This window comes from Eriocheir sinensis, chromosome 47, assembly GCF_024679095.1.
Source record: "Eriocheir sinensis breed Jianghai 21 chromosome 47, ASM2467909v1, whole genome shotgun sequence".
Taxonomy (NCBI): domain Eukaryota; kingdom Metazoa; phylum Arthropoda; class Malacostraca; order Decapoda; family Varunidae; genus Eriocheir; species Eriocheir sinensis.
Genome location: NC_066555.1, coordinates 2,588,355 through 2,603,565, shown reverse-complemented (window position 1 = coordinate 2,603,565; position 15,211 = coordinate 2,588,355). Strand labels below are relative to the sequence as shown.

At 39.4% G+C, this 15,211-nt stretch overlaps 1 protein-coding gene across 1 annotated transcript in view; it reads right to left on the bottom strand.

Annotated features, from left to right (window-relative positions):
- Positions 1–14,392: 14,392 nt before the first annotated feature.
- The window catches only part of LOC126981276 (uncharacterized), a 61,398-nt gene continuing 60,579 nt past the window's right edge, over positions 14,393–15,211 (bottom strand). Inside the window, exon 5 of the mRNA XM_050832170.1 lies at positions 14,393–14,755. Within this exon, the coding sequence (XP_050688127.1) occupies positions 14,694–14,755 (62 nt within the window). The 3' untranslated portion in view covers positions 14,393–14,693. The remainder of the gene's footprint in view (positions 14,756–15,211) is intronic.

The window sequence follows — 15,211 nt, the reverse complement described above, 5'->3', positions numbered from 1 at the left end:
TTCTCCCTCTTTCAGACAGACGCGATTATGCAATGCAGTAAATATTATGTAAAAAAATGAACACGAGAGAGAATGAGGTCATGTTCCTTCTTACTCCTGGATAGACTAAACAATCCCCATCAATCTCTAAGTCATAAATAACCATATAGCGGGAAAGTCACGTATTCAGGAGGAGGAGGAGGACGAGGAGGAGGAGGAGGAGGAGGAAAGTTAGTAAGGGAAGGATATCGGGGTATGGAGAGAGTATACGTAATGGATGAAGGAAGAGGGGGAGGATTGGAGGATTAAAGGGAGGAAGGGGAGGAGAAAATTGGAAGGGAAGGGAAGGGATGGAAAAGAAAGGGATATGAAGGGGAGGGGAGAGGAGGGAAGGGGAGGGGAAGGGAAGAGAAGAGAAGGAAAGAGAAGGGAGGGGAGCGGAAAGGCAAGGAAAGGGAAGGGAAAGGAAGGGAAGAGAAAGGAAGGGAAGGGAAAGGAAGAGAAGGGGAGAAAAGAGAAGGAAAAGGAAGGGAGAGAAAGGGAAGGGAGAGGAAAGGAAGGGAAGAGAAAGGAAGGGAGAAGAAGGGAAGGGAAGGGAAGGGAAGGGAAGGGTAAGGAAATGCAGGGAAAGGAAAGAGAAAGGAAGGGAAGTGAAGGAAAAGGAAAGGGGGGGGAAAGGGAAGAGAGAGGAAGGGAAAGGAGGGAAAGGGAAGGGAGAGGAAGGGAAATGGGAGACAATTTTAAATAGAGTTAATGATAATAATAGAAGGGAGAGTGAGTACCTATTATATATTTTTCATCATTATTTTTATTAACATTTTTTTCCTTATTCCCTTACGTGTGTTTCAAAGAGGAAAGAAAAAGAGATGATAATGTTAGTTTCATGTGACGAATATTTACCCCAGCCAGTAATTATGGAAGGGATATTACAGTCTCTCTCTCTCTCTCTCTCTCTCTCTCTCTCTCAATCGATTTTTTTCTTTTTTTCCGTCTATTGTTATTCTTTTCTATTTTCTTTCTATTTTCTTTCTTTATTTTTTATTTCCTATTTTCCTTTTCTTTTCTTTTCTTTGGGGATGATTGGAAGTCTATTTTTTCTATTTCCTTTTCTGGTTCTCTTGTTATCTTCCTGCCTTTGTTATCCTCTATTCTTCGTTATCTTCTCTTTGTTATTTCTCTACCTTGTTATTTTCTCTTTCTTTGCCCCTGTATCAGATTCTTCCTTTTTCTGCTTTCCTTTATTTTCCCTCTTCCTCGTTTTCTCCTCTTCGATTATCGTTACAACCTCATTTACTCTTCCCTCTCATGTGTCTAAAGTTATTCTCTCCTCTCTTCCTCCTCTTTCAGTCCTTTTTTTCCTTTCCTCTTGTTTTTTCTCTTTTTTACTGTTATTTTTTATTTTTTATTCTTTTTTCCTTGTTTTTTTCTCTCAGGTGAAAGTTACAGACCCATTTTCTCTTTATTTCAATCTTTTTTTTTTATCTTGATCTTTTTGTGTGTTTTTTCCTTCTTCTTTTTTATATACCTTTCTCAGATTTCACTTCCACCTTATTGTTATTTTTTTCCTTTTTTTCTCTCTCTTTTTCTTTTTTTTCTTCTTTCTTTCTTTGTTATTTTCCTTTATTGTTTCTTGTACACTTTCTTTTCTATTTTTATTTCTATTTTTTTCTCTTTTTATTTTTCTTTTCACTTTTATTTTCCATCTTTTTATATACTTTTCTGATTTTTTTTTTTTTTCTTTTTTTCTTTTCTTTTTTTTTTTTCTTTTTCTTCTTTTTTCTTTTTTTTCTTTCATGATTTCTCTTGTGATGATGTTTTCCTTTGCTTCATATTCTTTTCTTATTCACTTTTACTATTATTTTTTCCCTTCTTTTCTTCTTCTTTGTCTTATTTTCCTCTTCTTTCCTTCCTTAAAACACTCACACACATAATTTTCCTCTTTACATTCATATAATTCTTTCCCTTTATTCACTGTTGTCTAGCTTGGTTTCCTATCCTCTCCTTCCTTTACTTAATTTTTCCTTTATCTTTTTGTTCTCAGTCATATTTTCCAGTTCTCTCCTTCCTTAAAACACTCATACACTCATAATTTTCCTTTTCCCTTTAATATATTCTACCCTCTATAATTACTTTTGTTTGGCTTGTTTTTTTCTTTCCTTTCCTTCCGTTACTCACTCCTCACACCCGTTTCTATTTCCTGTTTCCTTTACACGCTCTCTTTTTCCTCTTTTTATTTCGTCCCTGAAGGTTTGTTGCACTATTTGCCGCCTCGAATTTACCTTCAGTATTCCTTCATTTTCGTAGTTTCAATCTATCGTTTTCCGTCCTTCCTCCCTTCCTTCGTTCCTTCATTCTTTCTTTATGACTTTATTTTGTTTTCTTTCCCTCCACACAAACTATCAATTATCTTCCTTCCTTTCTTCATTCCTTATTCTTTCTTTATGATTTTTTTTCCTTCCCTTCCTCACAAACTATCTATTATCTTCCTTCCTTTCTTCATTCCTTTCTTCTTTCTTTCTGATTTTTTTTCCTTTCCTTCCTCACAAACTATCTATTCTCTTTCTTCCTTTCCTATTTTTCTGTAGCATTTTTTTTTTTATAATTTGCTTGTCTTAAATTTTTTCATTTTTCTTCCTTCTTTTCTTCCTTATAAACAATCTTTCCTCTTTCCTCTTCTTCCGTTGGACAATTTTCTCATTTTTTGGTAATTTGCTTCTCACTCCTATTTTTCCTCTCCCTTTCTTTCTCTCATTCTTCTAATTTATTCCTCTCTTCTATCTTCCTCTTGTCTTTTTTATTCTTTGCTTCTCGCTCTCAATTTCCCTCTTTTTTTAAATATATCTTTCCCTTCCTTTCTCACACTACCTTTTCTCTCGTTTCATTTAATCGTCTTCAATGGCTTAATTTTCTCCTCTTTGATCATTTGCTCCTTCCTTTCATTTTCCTTACCTTTTCCTTTTTTCAATCTACCTCTCCCTTCCTTCCTCTCAAATTATCTCTCCTCTTCCCTCATTTCCTCGTCTTCCACAGCATAATTCTCTCCTTTTCCATCATTCCCTTTCCCCTGTCATTTTTCCTCTTCCCGCCCTCCCCTTTTTTCCATCTCATCACGGTCTTACAAGTTTCCCCTTCTACCTTCCTCCCCCTTTTCCTCCCCTTTGATATTCACCCCTACCCCTGCCCTTTACCTTATGAAAAATGCTAATTCTCCCCTCCTTTTTCCTTATTCCCCTTCCCACCGTCTTAATTTCACCCCTACACACCCTGCCTTCTTTCCTTCCTTCCTTCCCCTTTACCCAAATTTCCCCTCTGTCTCAATTCTGTATAATTTATCTTCGTTTTTGTATTGGTGTTTCTTGATCCTAGTCTTGTTTATTTTCTTTTATTTTTTTTTCTCAGCGTTCGGTTTGTTTTGTCTTTCCGCTTTGTTTCTTGTATCTATGGACGTGTTATCGTTTATTAGGTTTCTTTCCTTTTAACATTTGCTATTCACTTCCCATTCCATCCATCTCTCAAATATTATAAGGATCTGTACTTTTTTTTCTTGTTTTATTTTCTCCTTTCCATCTTTCCCATCCACCTTGTTTCTTGTATCTATGGACGTGTTATCGTTTATTAGTTTTCTTTCCTTTTAATATTTGCTATTCACTTCCCATTCCATCCATTTCTCAAGTATTATAAGGATCTGTATATTTTATTTCTTCTGTTTTTTCTCCTTTCCCTCTTTCCCGTCGATTCTCAATTTACGTTTCTTCACCCCCTCATCTATTCCCCTTCATCTATTTGGTTCATCTCTCACATATCAAGCAGCTATTTCATTCTGCTTTTATATATATATATATTTTTCCCTCTTTCCTATCATCACTATCTATTCACACCACCTCTTTCAGTCACCCATTTACTTCAACATTCATCATTCACTATCCTCTTCCTCTCTATCATAAGACGACCTTCTTCATTCATTTACAATTCTGTTTCTTTCTTCTCCCATAACAAGCATTTCTTCATTCATCAACTTCCTTCATTATTTTTTTGTTCCTTCTCCTTTGTTTTCCTTCCTTCCTTCGTAAAAAAAGAGGTAACTTGCTTCATTCACTTCCCAATTGCATTCCTCATTATTCATTCTCTTCTCCTTCCTTCCCTTCCCCATACGTAACGAGCAATCAGCCATCTCATTGTTCTCTTCTTCTCCTCCTCCTCCTGCTTTCCTTTCTTCTTTTCTCTCCTCACAAACACATACAAACACACATACACACACACACACGCATTCATCACCAAAACCATCACCACCACCGCCACTGCGACGCCTTTCAATCGAGTCACCACCACGAAAGACAAATTAAACAGCGAGGGTAGGAAAAATTACACGCCGCGGGTCTATAATATAATGCTAGTGTCCCCCCTTCACCTCATTACTACGGGCTCCCATTTTCTATGACGGGGGAAAGTTTAGAGAGTGTGGGAAAGGTGTTGGATGACTTCTTTGATCTGAGAGAGAGAGAGAGAGAGAGAGAGAGAGAGAGAGAGAGAGAGAGAGAGAGAGAGAGCAAAGAGAATAGAGCAAAATAGAGCGAGTCACTAACAGGCTGGAATTAGTGTCAGAGAGAAGGGTGGAGTGCCGGAGCGGAAGGGGAAGAGGAAGAGGAAAAACAAGAGGAGGAGGAGGAGGAGGAGGAGGAGGAGGCAGACAAAAAAATACACGAAGGGGAGAATGGAGAAAAGAGAGGAAGAGACAAGGAAAAAAGGAGAACGAGGAAGCAGCAAAAGGAAAACAAGAAAAGTAAGAGGAAAAACAGGAGGAAGAGGGACAGCGGGGAAGAGGAAAATTGAAGGGAAAATGGGGAAGGGAAGAAGATAGAAGTAGAGTGGACTGGAGAAATGAGGAGGAAAAGGATGATAAAGAGGAAAGGAAAAAAAAGAGAAGGGGAGCGGGGAAGAGGAAAATTAGAGGAAAAAGAAGAAGGGAAAATGGGGAAGGGAAGAAGATAGAAGTAGAGTGGACTGGAGGAATGCGGAGGAAAATGATGATAAAGAGGAAAGAAAAAAAAAAGAGAAAGGGGACGAAGACGAGAAAGAGGTCGATAAGGAGAAAACGAGAGGATGAAAAGTTAAAAAGAAGAGGGAAATGGAGAAGAAAAGAAAGGAAAGGAAATAAAAAGAAGTAAAGGAGGAGGAGGAGGAGGAGGAGGAGTCATAGGGAATCGTGTGGGAAAAAGTTAAGGTAGTTTTCCACCCCTTTATAGTGGAGGAGAGGGGAGGAAGAGGAGGAGGAGGAGGAGGCAGGAAGAAAGTGAGGGAAAGGAAGCACAGAATAAAGGAAGGGCTAGAAGAAACGATATAGGTACAAAGGAGAGAATATGAATAATTGAATGAAAGGAAGAGGAGAATAGAGTGTAGATAAGAGGAAGATAGAAGAGAGGCAGTAGAGGCTGGTAGAAAGGAGGAGAAGGAGAAAGAAAAGGAGACAGGGAAGAAAGGGAGGAATAGAAGGAACGATATAGCTACGAAAGAGAGGAGAAAAGAAATAAGGAACAATAGAAGGGAGGGAAGGGAAAAGTAGATTACAAAAGAGTAGAGTAAAAGAAACATATAAAAAAGGCAAGGTAGAGTGTACTGACTTATAGGTAAGCTCCTTCATCTGTTCCTCTGCCTGGATCAAGCGACTCAAGACTGTATAGAGAAAGAACTAAGGGAAAGATAAAATTGGGGGTTTATGGCTCTGTGTGTGTGTGTGTGTGTGTGTGTGTGTGTGTGTGTGTGTGTGTGTCCCGCACGTACAAAACCCGTATTGCTCTTGTTTCCTGTACGTCTCTGTAATCCTGGGGCTCCGAGGATTAAGAGGAGGAGGAGGAGGAGGTAGGCATGGACAGGAAGGTACGGTAATGTGGAGGGAAGAGGGAGGTAGTGAAGGGAGAGAGGAGGAAAGCTCTTAATGGGAGGGGTAGTTAAGGGGAAGAGGAAGAGGAAAACAAGAGGAAAAGGAGGAAGAGGAATGACAAAGAAAAAAAATGGGAGAGAACAGAGAAGGAAAAAGATGAAAGACAAGGAAAAGGGAGAACGAGGAAAAAGCTAAAGGAAAACATGGAAAATAAAGAGAAAAAACAAGAGTAAGAGTAAGCAGGAGAGAGAGAGAGAGAGAGAGAGAGAGAGAGAGAGAGAGAGAGAGAGAGCAGCTACTAACAAAGGGGGAGGGAAGGGGAGTCAAGGGAGGACATCAAGGGAGAAGGGAGGGAAGAGCTGTTAATAGGGAGGTTAATGGAGGGAGTATCAAGGGGGGTCGTTGCTCCCTTACTAATGACGCCACGTACGATAGTCTCCCTGATCCCTTATATGGGCCATCTAAGGGACACTGACCTCCCCCCCCCTTACACGATCTGACTTCACCCATGCACGCTAAACTGCTTAAGGGAGAAGTTAAAACCGATAGCAAGAAGCGTAGGAAGGGAGATTGAAAGGAAGGGAGTAAAGAAGAGAGAGAAAGGAAGGAAATAAAAGAAATGATTAAGGAGTGGAAAGGTGAAAGGGATAATAGGAAGAGTCAGTAAGGGAGAGAGATGAAGAAAGGGAGAGAAGTTAAAATCGATATCAAGAAGCGTAGGAAGGGAGATAGAAAGGGAGGGAAGAAAAGAGAAAAAGAAAGGGAGGGAATGAAAGAAGTGAGTGAGGAGTGGAAAGGTGGAAGGTATAACAGGGAGAGTCCGTAAGGGAGAGAAATGAAGAAAGGGAGATGAAAGGAAACTAAAGAGTGATAGGTGCAAGGGAGAAGGGAAGGAGAAACGGAAAGAGAAAGAGATAAGGGAAAAGAAACGGAGCTGCAAAGGAGAAAGGAAAAGGAAGAGGAAGGAAAAGAGAATTGAAGGGAAAATAAATAGAGGTTGAAGGTGGAAGAAAGATGAAAAGGAGAGACGGAAAGGGAGATAAAAGAAAAGAGAAAGAGAGACGAAGGCAACATAACAAAGGAAATGGAGAGAAGATAAAGAAGGAAATGAAAAGAAAGACGGAGACATTAAGAAAAGAAAAGGAAAAGAGATGAAGGAAACATAACCAAGTAAATGCAAAGAAGATAAAGAAGAAAATAAAGAGACGGAGGAAGGAAGAAAAGAAAATGAAGAGATGATGGAAACATAACCAAGGAAATGAAGCGAAGATAAAGGAAATAAACAGAAAGAGAAAAAGAAGAGAGGGCTGCAAAGGTAGTGAAAGAAGAAATTGATGAACGGAGACGAGGGAGAGACAAAGAAAGCAAATAAGAAATAAGAAAATGAGAAAGTAAAGAAGGGTAGAGGAGAAAATAAAACTGGAAGGCGAATCTAACTCCCCTTGGGACGGTAAATAAACGAGGAGGAGGAAGCGGAACACATAATTGAGAGTTTTGGCGGCGAGGAGAAAAAAGAAGACATCGGAACACGGGGGCAACAACAACAACAACAACAACAACAATGACAACAATAACAACAACACAAGGACAGAGAAAAAGAAAGGAAATCACGAGGGGAAAGAATGTTCCAAAAAAGTATTCAATTTACAACGATTTTTTAATTGAATTGAAATGATTTTAAACTGAGCCGAACTGAACTTAAACCGAAATAAACTTAACTGGAGCGAATTGAACTTGAAATTGAACCGAACAGAACTTCAACTTATCCGAACTGAGCTTCAACTCACCCGAACTGAACTTCAACTCATCCAAACTAAATTTAAACTTATCCGAACAGAATTTAAATTTATCCGAACTGAACTTAACTTTATCCGAACTGAACTTAACTTTATCCGAGCTGAACTTAACTTTATCCGAACTTAACTTATCTTTATCCGAACTTAACTTATCTTTATCCGAACTGAACTTAACTTTATCCGAGCTGAACTTAGCTTTTTCCGAGCTGAACTTAACTTTATCCGAACTGAACTTAACTTTATCCGAACTGAACTTAACTTTATCCGAACTGAACTTAACTTTATCCGAACTGAACTTAACTTTATCCGAACTGAACTTAACTTTATCCGAACTGAACTTAACTTTATCCGAACTGAACTTAACCTTATCCGAACTGAAAATATCTAAACCAAACTGACCTTGACAATGAACCGAACTTAACAATAACGAAAAAAACTGAAATCATAACAAGAAGATGAGGAAATACAATGGACACACACACACACACACACACACACACACACACACACACACACACACACACACACACAACCCCCTCTCCCATCCCTTACCGACATATACACTTCAGAAGCACCTCACCTCACCTTACCTCACCTCACCTCACTTCTCCCTTCCCCTCCACACACACTTCCTTACCTGTACAGCGTCGCAGGTGAGAACAATAAGGAGATACTTACTGCTGAAGCCTTAACAATTAGGGACATTACCGCGCCAGTGCTGCACAAGTCCTTACAATTAGGAGGAAAAAAAAAGTATTGTCAGTAGGGAAGCGAGGATGAATGAAGTCCGTGAATGAGTGAAGGAAGGAGGGAGATAGTCGTGTATATCTCTCTCTTTCCATTCACCTGTTTTTTTTTTTTCTTCTTATACTCTTCCATTTTTGTTTTGTTAATTCTAGTTTAGTTCATCTTTATCTCCTTTCCACTCCTTTTTTATCTTCTTATACTCCCTTCCTTCCTTCTTTGTTTGGTTTATTCTCTTTTTTTCTCATCTTTATCTCCCCTCCACTCTTTTATTTTTTTCCTTTACACTCAACTACTTTCTTTCTTCCTTTTTCTGTATAGGGAAGATATGGAAGAAAAAATGAATGAATGAATGAATGAAGAAATGAAGAAGTACGTGTGAATTTCTCTTTCTCTCTTTTCTTCAGTGTAGCGAAGATGTGGAGGAGAGAATGAATAAAAACGAAGAATGAAGGATTGAAGTTACTCTTAAATTTCTATACCTTATTTTTTTCAGCGTAACGAAGATGTGGAAGAGGGAATGAATGAGAAGTATGTAGGAAGAGAGGAGAGAAGAAAGGGAAGAAGGGAAAAGAGGTAGGTAATAGAGAGGAGAGAAGGAAGGACAAGGTAAAACGAGAGGAAGGTAGAAAGGACAAAAGGAAGGACTAAGAAAAATAAAGAGGGAGGGAAAGAATGAAGGAATAAAAGTTACTAGATGATATGGAGGAAAGAATCAATGAAGACAATGAATGAAGAAATTACTTGTAAATCTCTATAGTATCTCTTTTTTTAGTGTATAGCGAAGAAGTTATTAAGTACTTCATAATTAGCGTCAAGATGAGCACTTAACGACACCCTTCCAATTAGACAAAGATTCGTAAAAAGGAAAACCCATAACGACGCCTTCGAAACTTTCCCCTATTAGGTACGTCTTTATTTTTCCTCCTCCTCCTCTTCTTTTTCCCTCTTATAAGGTAATTTTCCATCAACCAGTTCTCCTCCTTTGCCCCTTCTCTCCTTTTATTTAACCCGTCACTTATTACTCCTTCTGTAAAACTTCCTCAATTTCCTTCTCCTCCTCCTTCCCTCCAACTCTTCTTTTATGTCTTTCTTATCTCTTTTTTATATACTCTTCTCTCTTTGTGTTTGTCTATCCTCTCGTTTCTTTCATCTTTGCCTTTTGTCTTTGTTTGTTGTCTTTTCTTTAAACACTCCTTTATTCAATTTATTTATTTTTGCTTTTTCCGTCAATGGCTTTTTTCTGTTGCTTTCTTCCTTCTTCTGTCTTCATCATTCTCTGTTTATCCTTCCCTGCTTTCTATTCACCGTCTTTACATTCGTTTCCTTTACCTTCTATTTTTTTCCTACTTTCTCCTTCTTTACTCTGTCCTTCCTTCTTTCCTTCCTACCTACTTGTCTCCCTCTGTCCTTCCTCCTTTCCCCTCTTCCTCTTCATCCCTTTTTCCTTTCCTCTCGTTTTCCTCTTTCCTTTCTACCTACCTCCTTTTCCCTCTGTCTTACCACGTTTTATAATTTTTTTTCTCCATTTCGTTCTCCTCCTCCTCCTCCTCTTCCTCTTTCTCTATAACTAGTTCCATCAATTCCTCCTCTTCCTCCTCCTTCTTCCCTTCACCTGCTTATTCCTTTCTTATCTTCTTATATTATTCCATTTTTTGATCTTTGTTTATTTCCGTTTCTTTCATCTTTATCATCCTCCCACTCGTCTTTTTTTTTCTTCATATCCTCCTTAATTTGCATTTCTTTTTTTATCATCTCTATTTTCTTTCTTTTTCATCCTCTTCGTTCCTCTCTTTCTCCTTTTTCTTTCCCTTCATTCCTCCATCCTTCTGTTCGTTTCCTTTTTCTTATCTTAGTATATTTATTCTCCCTCGTTTCCTTCTCTTTCCTCCTCCTTTCCCTCCGTTTCCCTTCCTACATACTTCTCTCCTTTTTCCCTCCCTCTATCCTCTGTTTCCTTTCCTGTTTTCCTTCCTGCTTTCCTCATCTTTCTCCCCCTTCTTTCCTCCCCTATTATCATTCACTTACCTCCCCCTTTTCCCCGATTCCTTCCCTCTCTGTTTCCCTTCCTACATACTTTCCTCCTCTTCCTTCTTCTTCTTTCCCTTCCTCTTCCCCTCCCCCCCTTCAGCGCCACCTAATGCCCTCCCCCTCGAGATAAAGAATGTAAGGGCGTTAACTAAATGGTCTCGTCCTCAAGCCGTCGCCAACCTGCCTAGGGAGGAGGGAGAGGCAGAGGGAGGAAGGGAGAGGAAGGAAGGGAGAAAAAGAAAGGACAAAATAAAAGAGAAGAAAGGAGAACAAAAGAAAAAAATAGCGAGGAAAAGAGGACAGAGGTAATGAGGGTTAGAGGAAGAACAGAAGAGATAAAAGGAAGGAAAGACAAGTAGAAAAGAAGGAAGAGAAAGAAAGAATGGAAGAAAATAGTTGATCACATACAGAGGAAGAGAGGAGGAGTAACAGCAGAAAAGGAAGGAGCTGGAGAAGGAAAGGAGAGAATAAGTGAAGGAAAGAAATGGTAGAAGAAAGAAAAGAATGAGGGAAGGAAGGAAAGATGCGAGAAAAATAAAGAAAAAGAAAAAAACAATAGAAGGAAAGAATGAATGAAGGAAAGAAGGACCCAAGGGAGCATACAAACAGGTGAGTCATGGGAAAAGCAGGTAAGAAAGGTGTGTTCCAAGGTGATTGATGAGGAGAAAAGGGAATTACAGGAAGACGAAGAAAGAATGAAAATTGGAGGAGAGAAAAGACAGAAGGAAGGAGGGAAGGAAGGAGGATTCACGGGAGAACACAAACAAATGGAGACATGGGAAACGCAGATAAGAAAAGATGTTCCAAGGTGACTGATGAGGAGAAAAGGGAATTACAGGAAGACGAAGAAAGAACGAAAATTGGAGGAGAGAAAAGACAGAAGGAAGGAGGGAAGGAAGGAGGATTCACGGGAGAACACAAACAAATGGTAATCAGGGGAAACGCAGGTAAGCAAAGGTGTGTTCCGCGGTGATAATGTGGAGAGAAAGGAACTGTAGGGAAAGGAAGAAGAAACGAATGAAGAAGGAAAGAAAGGAGAGAAGGAAGGAGGGAAGGAAGGAGGACTCACGGGAAAACACAAGTAAATGTTAGTCATGGAAAACGCAGGTAAGAAAAGGTGTGTGTGTGGAGAGAAGGGAATTAAAGGGAAAAAAAGACATAATTTAAAGGTCTGAGCCACACATCTTCTTCAACCTCTTCTTCTTCTTTAATTACCCTTCCCTTATTATTTTCACACTATCACCGCTACCACCTCACCAACAAAATCGATTAATCACAACCACAATCACAATCACCACCATCTCAAAATAATACAACCTCTACGTATCACTGAGGAAAGAAATGCTGCAAGGTAAGGAAAACAATTAGAAAGACAAGGTGACAAATATTAGGATTTTTTTATTTCTCAAACTTTTCCTTCTTTTTCTCTTTCTTTCCTCGACAGTTGTATTCATATAAGATTTTCAGCGCAGGAACAAATATTTGCTTTCGTCTTTGCTTATTTCACACATCTCCTCCTCCTCCTCCTCCTCTTCCTCTTCCTCCTCTTCTTTCTATTCCCCTTTCTCCTTTTCGCAGCTTCCAGGAAATACACACGCAAGAATAATGAAAAAGTCACGTTGCCATGAACCATATTTACTTTGTCTCTCTCCTTCTCTTATGCAAGGAAGGGAGGAGTGCAACAAAGAGGCGGAGGAACAGGAGGAAAGGTAAAAAGTGAGAAGTGGAGGGAAAACATGGAAGGTGGAGGAGGAGGAGGAGGAGGAGGAGGAGATGGAGGAAAGGTAAATAAACTAGATGAGAAATTAAATGAATGGAAGGGAGAATGGGCATGAGAGAGAGAGAGAGAGATTATATGAGTATGTGTTTAGTGTGTGTGTGTGTGTGTGTGTGTGTGTGTGTGTGTGTGTACGTGGGAACTAACACTGGTCGCAGGTGCAAATGCAAGCTATTCCTTACCTGTTGTGACCATCCAGTCTCTCTCTCTCTCTCTCTCTCTCTCTCTCTCTCTCTCTCTAACTACATTACACACACACACACACACACACACACACACACACACACACACACACACACACAAGGTTTTCAGGTGGTTTCGAAAATTACACACTCGGCTGATGGAAGGAGATGGAAGGAGCACAAAGGAGGAGGAGGAGGAGGAGGAGGAAAAAGAGGAGGAAAGCCGCTTGTTCCTCATCTTAGGGAAAATGGGAGAAAAACAGATTAGGCGAAGGTGAGAAGAAAGAGAAAACGGAAGGAGGCGAGTTGTGTTTCAGTGATAAAGAAAACGAGATGATGGATTAAAGAAAATGGGTTTATAAGTAAAGGTAAGGAATACTTGGAAGAAAAAAATAAGGAAGGAAACATAACAAAAGAAGTAGAAAAAGAAGAAGAAGTAGAAGAGGAGGAAGAAGTAGGGAAAGGAGAACAAAAACAAGAACAAGAACAAATTGGAGAGAGAGAGAGATTTATGCGAGATGAAAAAATGGAGGGAGCGCAAGGACACTTTCCTCTTTCACGTGAGATAAGAAACAAGTTTATTCCCTCTAAACACACACACACACACACACACACACACACACACACAACCTGTCCTACTCTCTCTCTCTCTCTCTCTCTCTCTCTCTCTCTCTCTCTCTCTCTCTCTCTCTCTCTCTCTCACTTTAATTTTCATATTTCTTCAGTAATCGCACGTATAAACAACTTTTTTCCTCTCCCTTTTCTCCTTTACGTGGCAAGGAGTGAAGGGAGGAAAGGAGAGAGGAAAGGAAGAAAGGGAGCTGGACAGGAGAGGAGGATGGGGAGGAGGAAAGGAGGATAGGAGGGAAGAGGAAGACAGGAAGGTATCTAGCACTCTTTACAGCTTCTACTAAACCCGGAGCAGAGAAATTAAGTAGCAAGGGAAGGGATAGATAAGGAGGAGGAAGAGGAGGAGGGAAGAGTGGGTGAAGAGGAGGAGGAGGAAGAGAGAAGCACCAAAGGAAGCAGCGAGATAACGTGAAAAAGGAGGAGAAGAAGGAAGAGGAAGTGGGAAAGAGAGAGGAAGAAATGTGTAAAGAGGAAGAGGAAGAAAAGTTATTTGCATACAGCCATACATCTGAATATACATACACATACATACATACATATACATAGCACACACCTACACCCGAGTAAGTCTTATGCAGGTATCACTAATTAATACAGGAGGCCTCGCTAAGTGTTGACCTTACAAAGACGCGGCACCAAACTTAGTACATTATGCAGTGACTACGTCGATATTTGAATACGACGCCTAATCTTCTTCGTAGCGACCATGTGTATATTTACTATGGTGGACTGAGGAGAAAGTAATATGCAGTAGGTTCCTTGTTATTTTCGTTTCATTTTTTACATATGACTAAATTCCGCACCAAATCTTCATAGTCTATTTTTTTTTTTTTTTTTACAATAAGGAAGGCAGCTAAATGGGGGAAAAAAAACGCTAGACCATTCTCCAAACAAAAGAAAACAGAACAAGAGGCCAAAGGAGAGGTCAATTTCGGGTGGAGAGGTGTCCTGATACTCTCCTTTGCGTGTATTTGCTATGGTAGACTAAATAAAAATACATTATGCTAAGGTTTTCGCGAGCTTTTCTTTTTGCATATAACTACATAAATTCTACACCAAAGCTTCGTATAGCCTTCCTTACGTATGTGTGATAACGTGGATTATATAGAAAGAATATGCTCGGTTTTTCGTTGATGTTGTTTCTCTTTTGCATATAATTAAAATCTACTCCATGAATTCCACTCCTAATCTTCTTAAGCCTTCCTTGGGTATATTTATGATGATGATATATATGGAAAAGTTAACTGTGTTTTTTTTGTGTGTTTTTTTTGCATATCCTTCCCTTTAAATGCTGCACCAACTCTTCTTAATAATTCTCTTGCATATTTTTGATAGGATAAATTATAGAGAAAAGACTATGCGTTATTTTTCTTTATCTATAGTATCTTTTTGATCGGGACCTTGATATGGACAAATAATAGGGGAGTTTTTCTTTGTTTATATTATCTATCTGAAAGGGTAGATTTTATTAAACATACATTAGTAGTATTTCTTTGTTATCCGTCTTTTTATTTACTGCATATATTGGGACCTGTTCTTTATTCTTACCTCTGAATTTCTCTTAATTCATCCATTCATCTTTTCTTTATTACTTATTTCCTTCTTTCTTTCCTTCTTTCCGTCCTTGTTTCCTTGCCTCCTCGGTATGTTCATTTATTCTCTCTTTTTTTCTCTTCCTACTTCCATTCATCCCTCCGTTCGCTTCCTTTCGATGGTAACAGGAAGGAAAGAAAAGGGTCTGCAGGACAAGAACAGAAGGGCAAAGAGGAGGAAGATTAGCAAATTGATTCATAAATAAATATACACAGCGACGGATGGGAGGATGAATGAAGAAAGGGAGAGTAAAGAATGAAAGAGCGAAGGAGAGAAGAACAGATAGGCAGGGAGACGAACGACTGGGACATTGAAAAGGCACGCGACCGAAAGAAAAGAGAAGTAAGGGAGAGAGAAAAGAAAAGAAAGGAGGGAGAATGAAGGAGGAGGAAACTTAACGAAGATAAATGAGAGGGAGGAGGTGTGACAGAGGAAGGCAGATGAGGAGGAAGATGACAGAAGAATGAGTGAGGGAGATGGAGAGAAGGGAGTGTGACGGATGGGTGGAGGGGGAATGAAGAGAGAGAGAGTTTATATCACTATCTAAACCTTTATTTCCTTTATTACTAATCCTTCTGTAATCCTATTGGCCCGGGGCAGA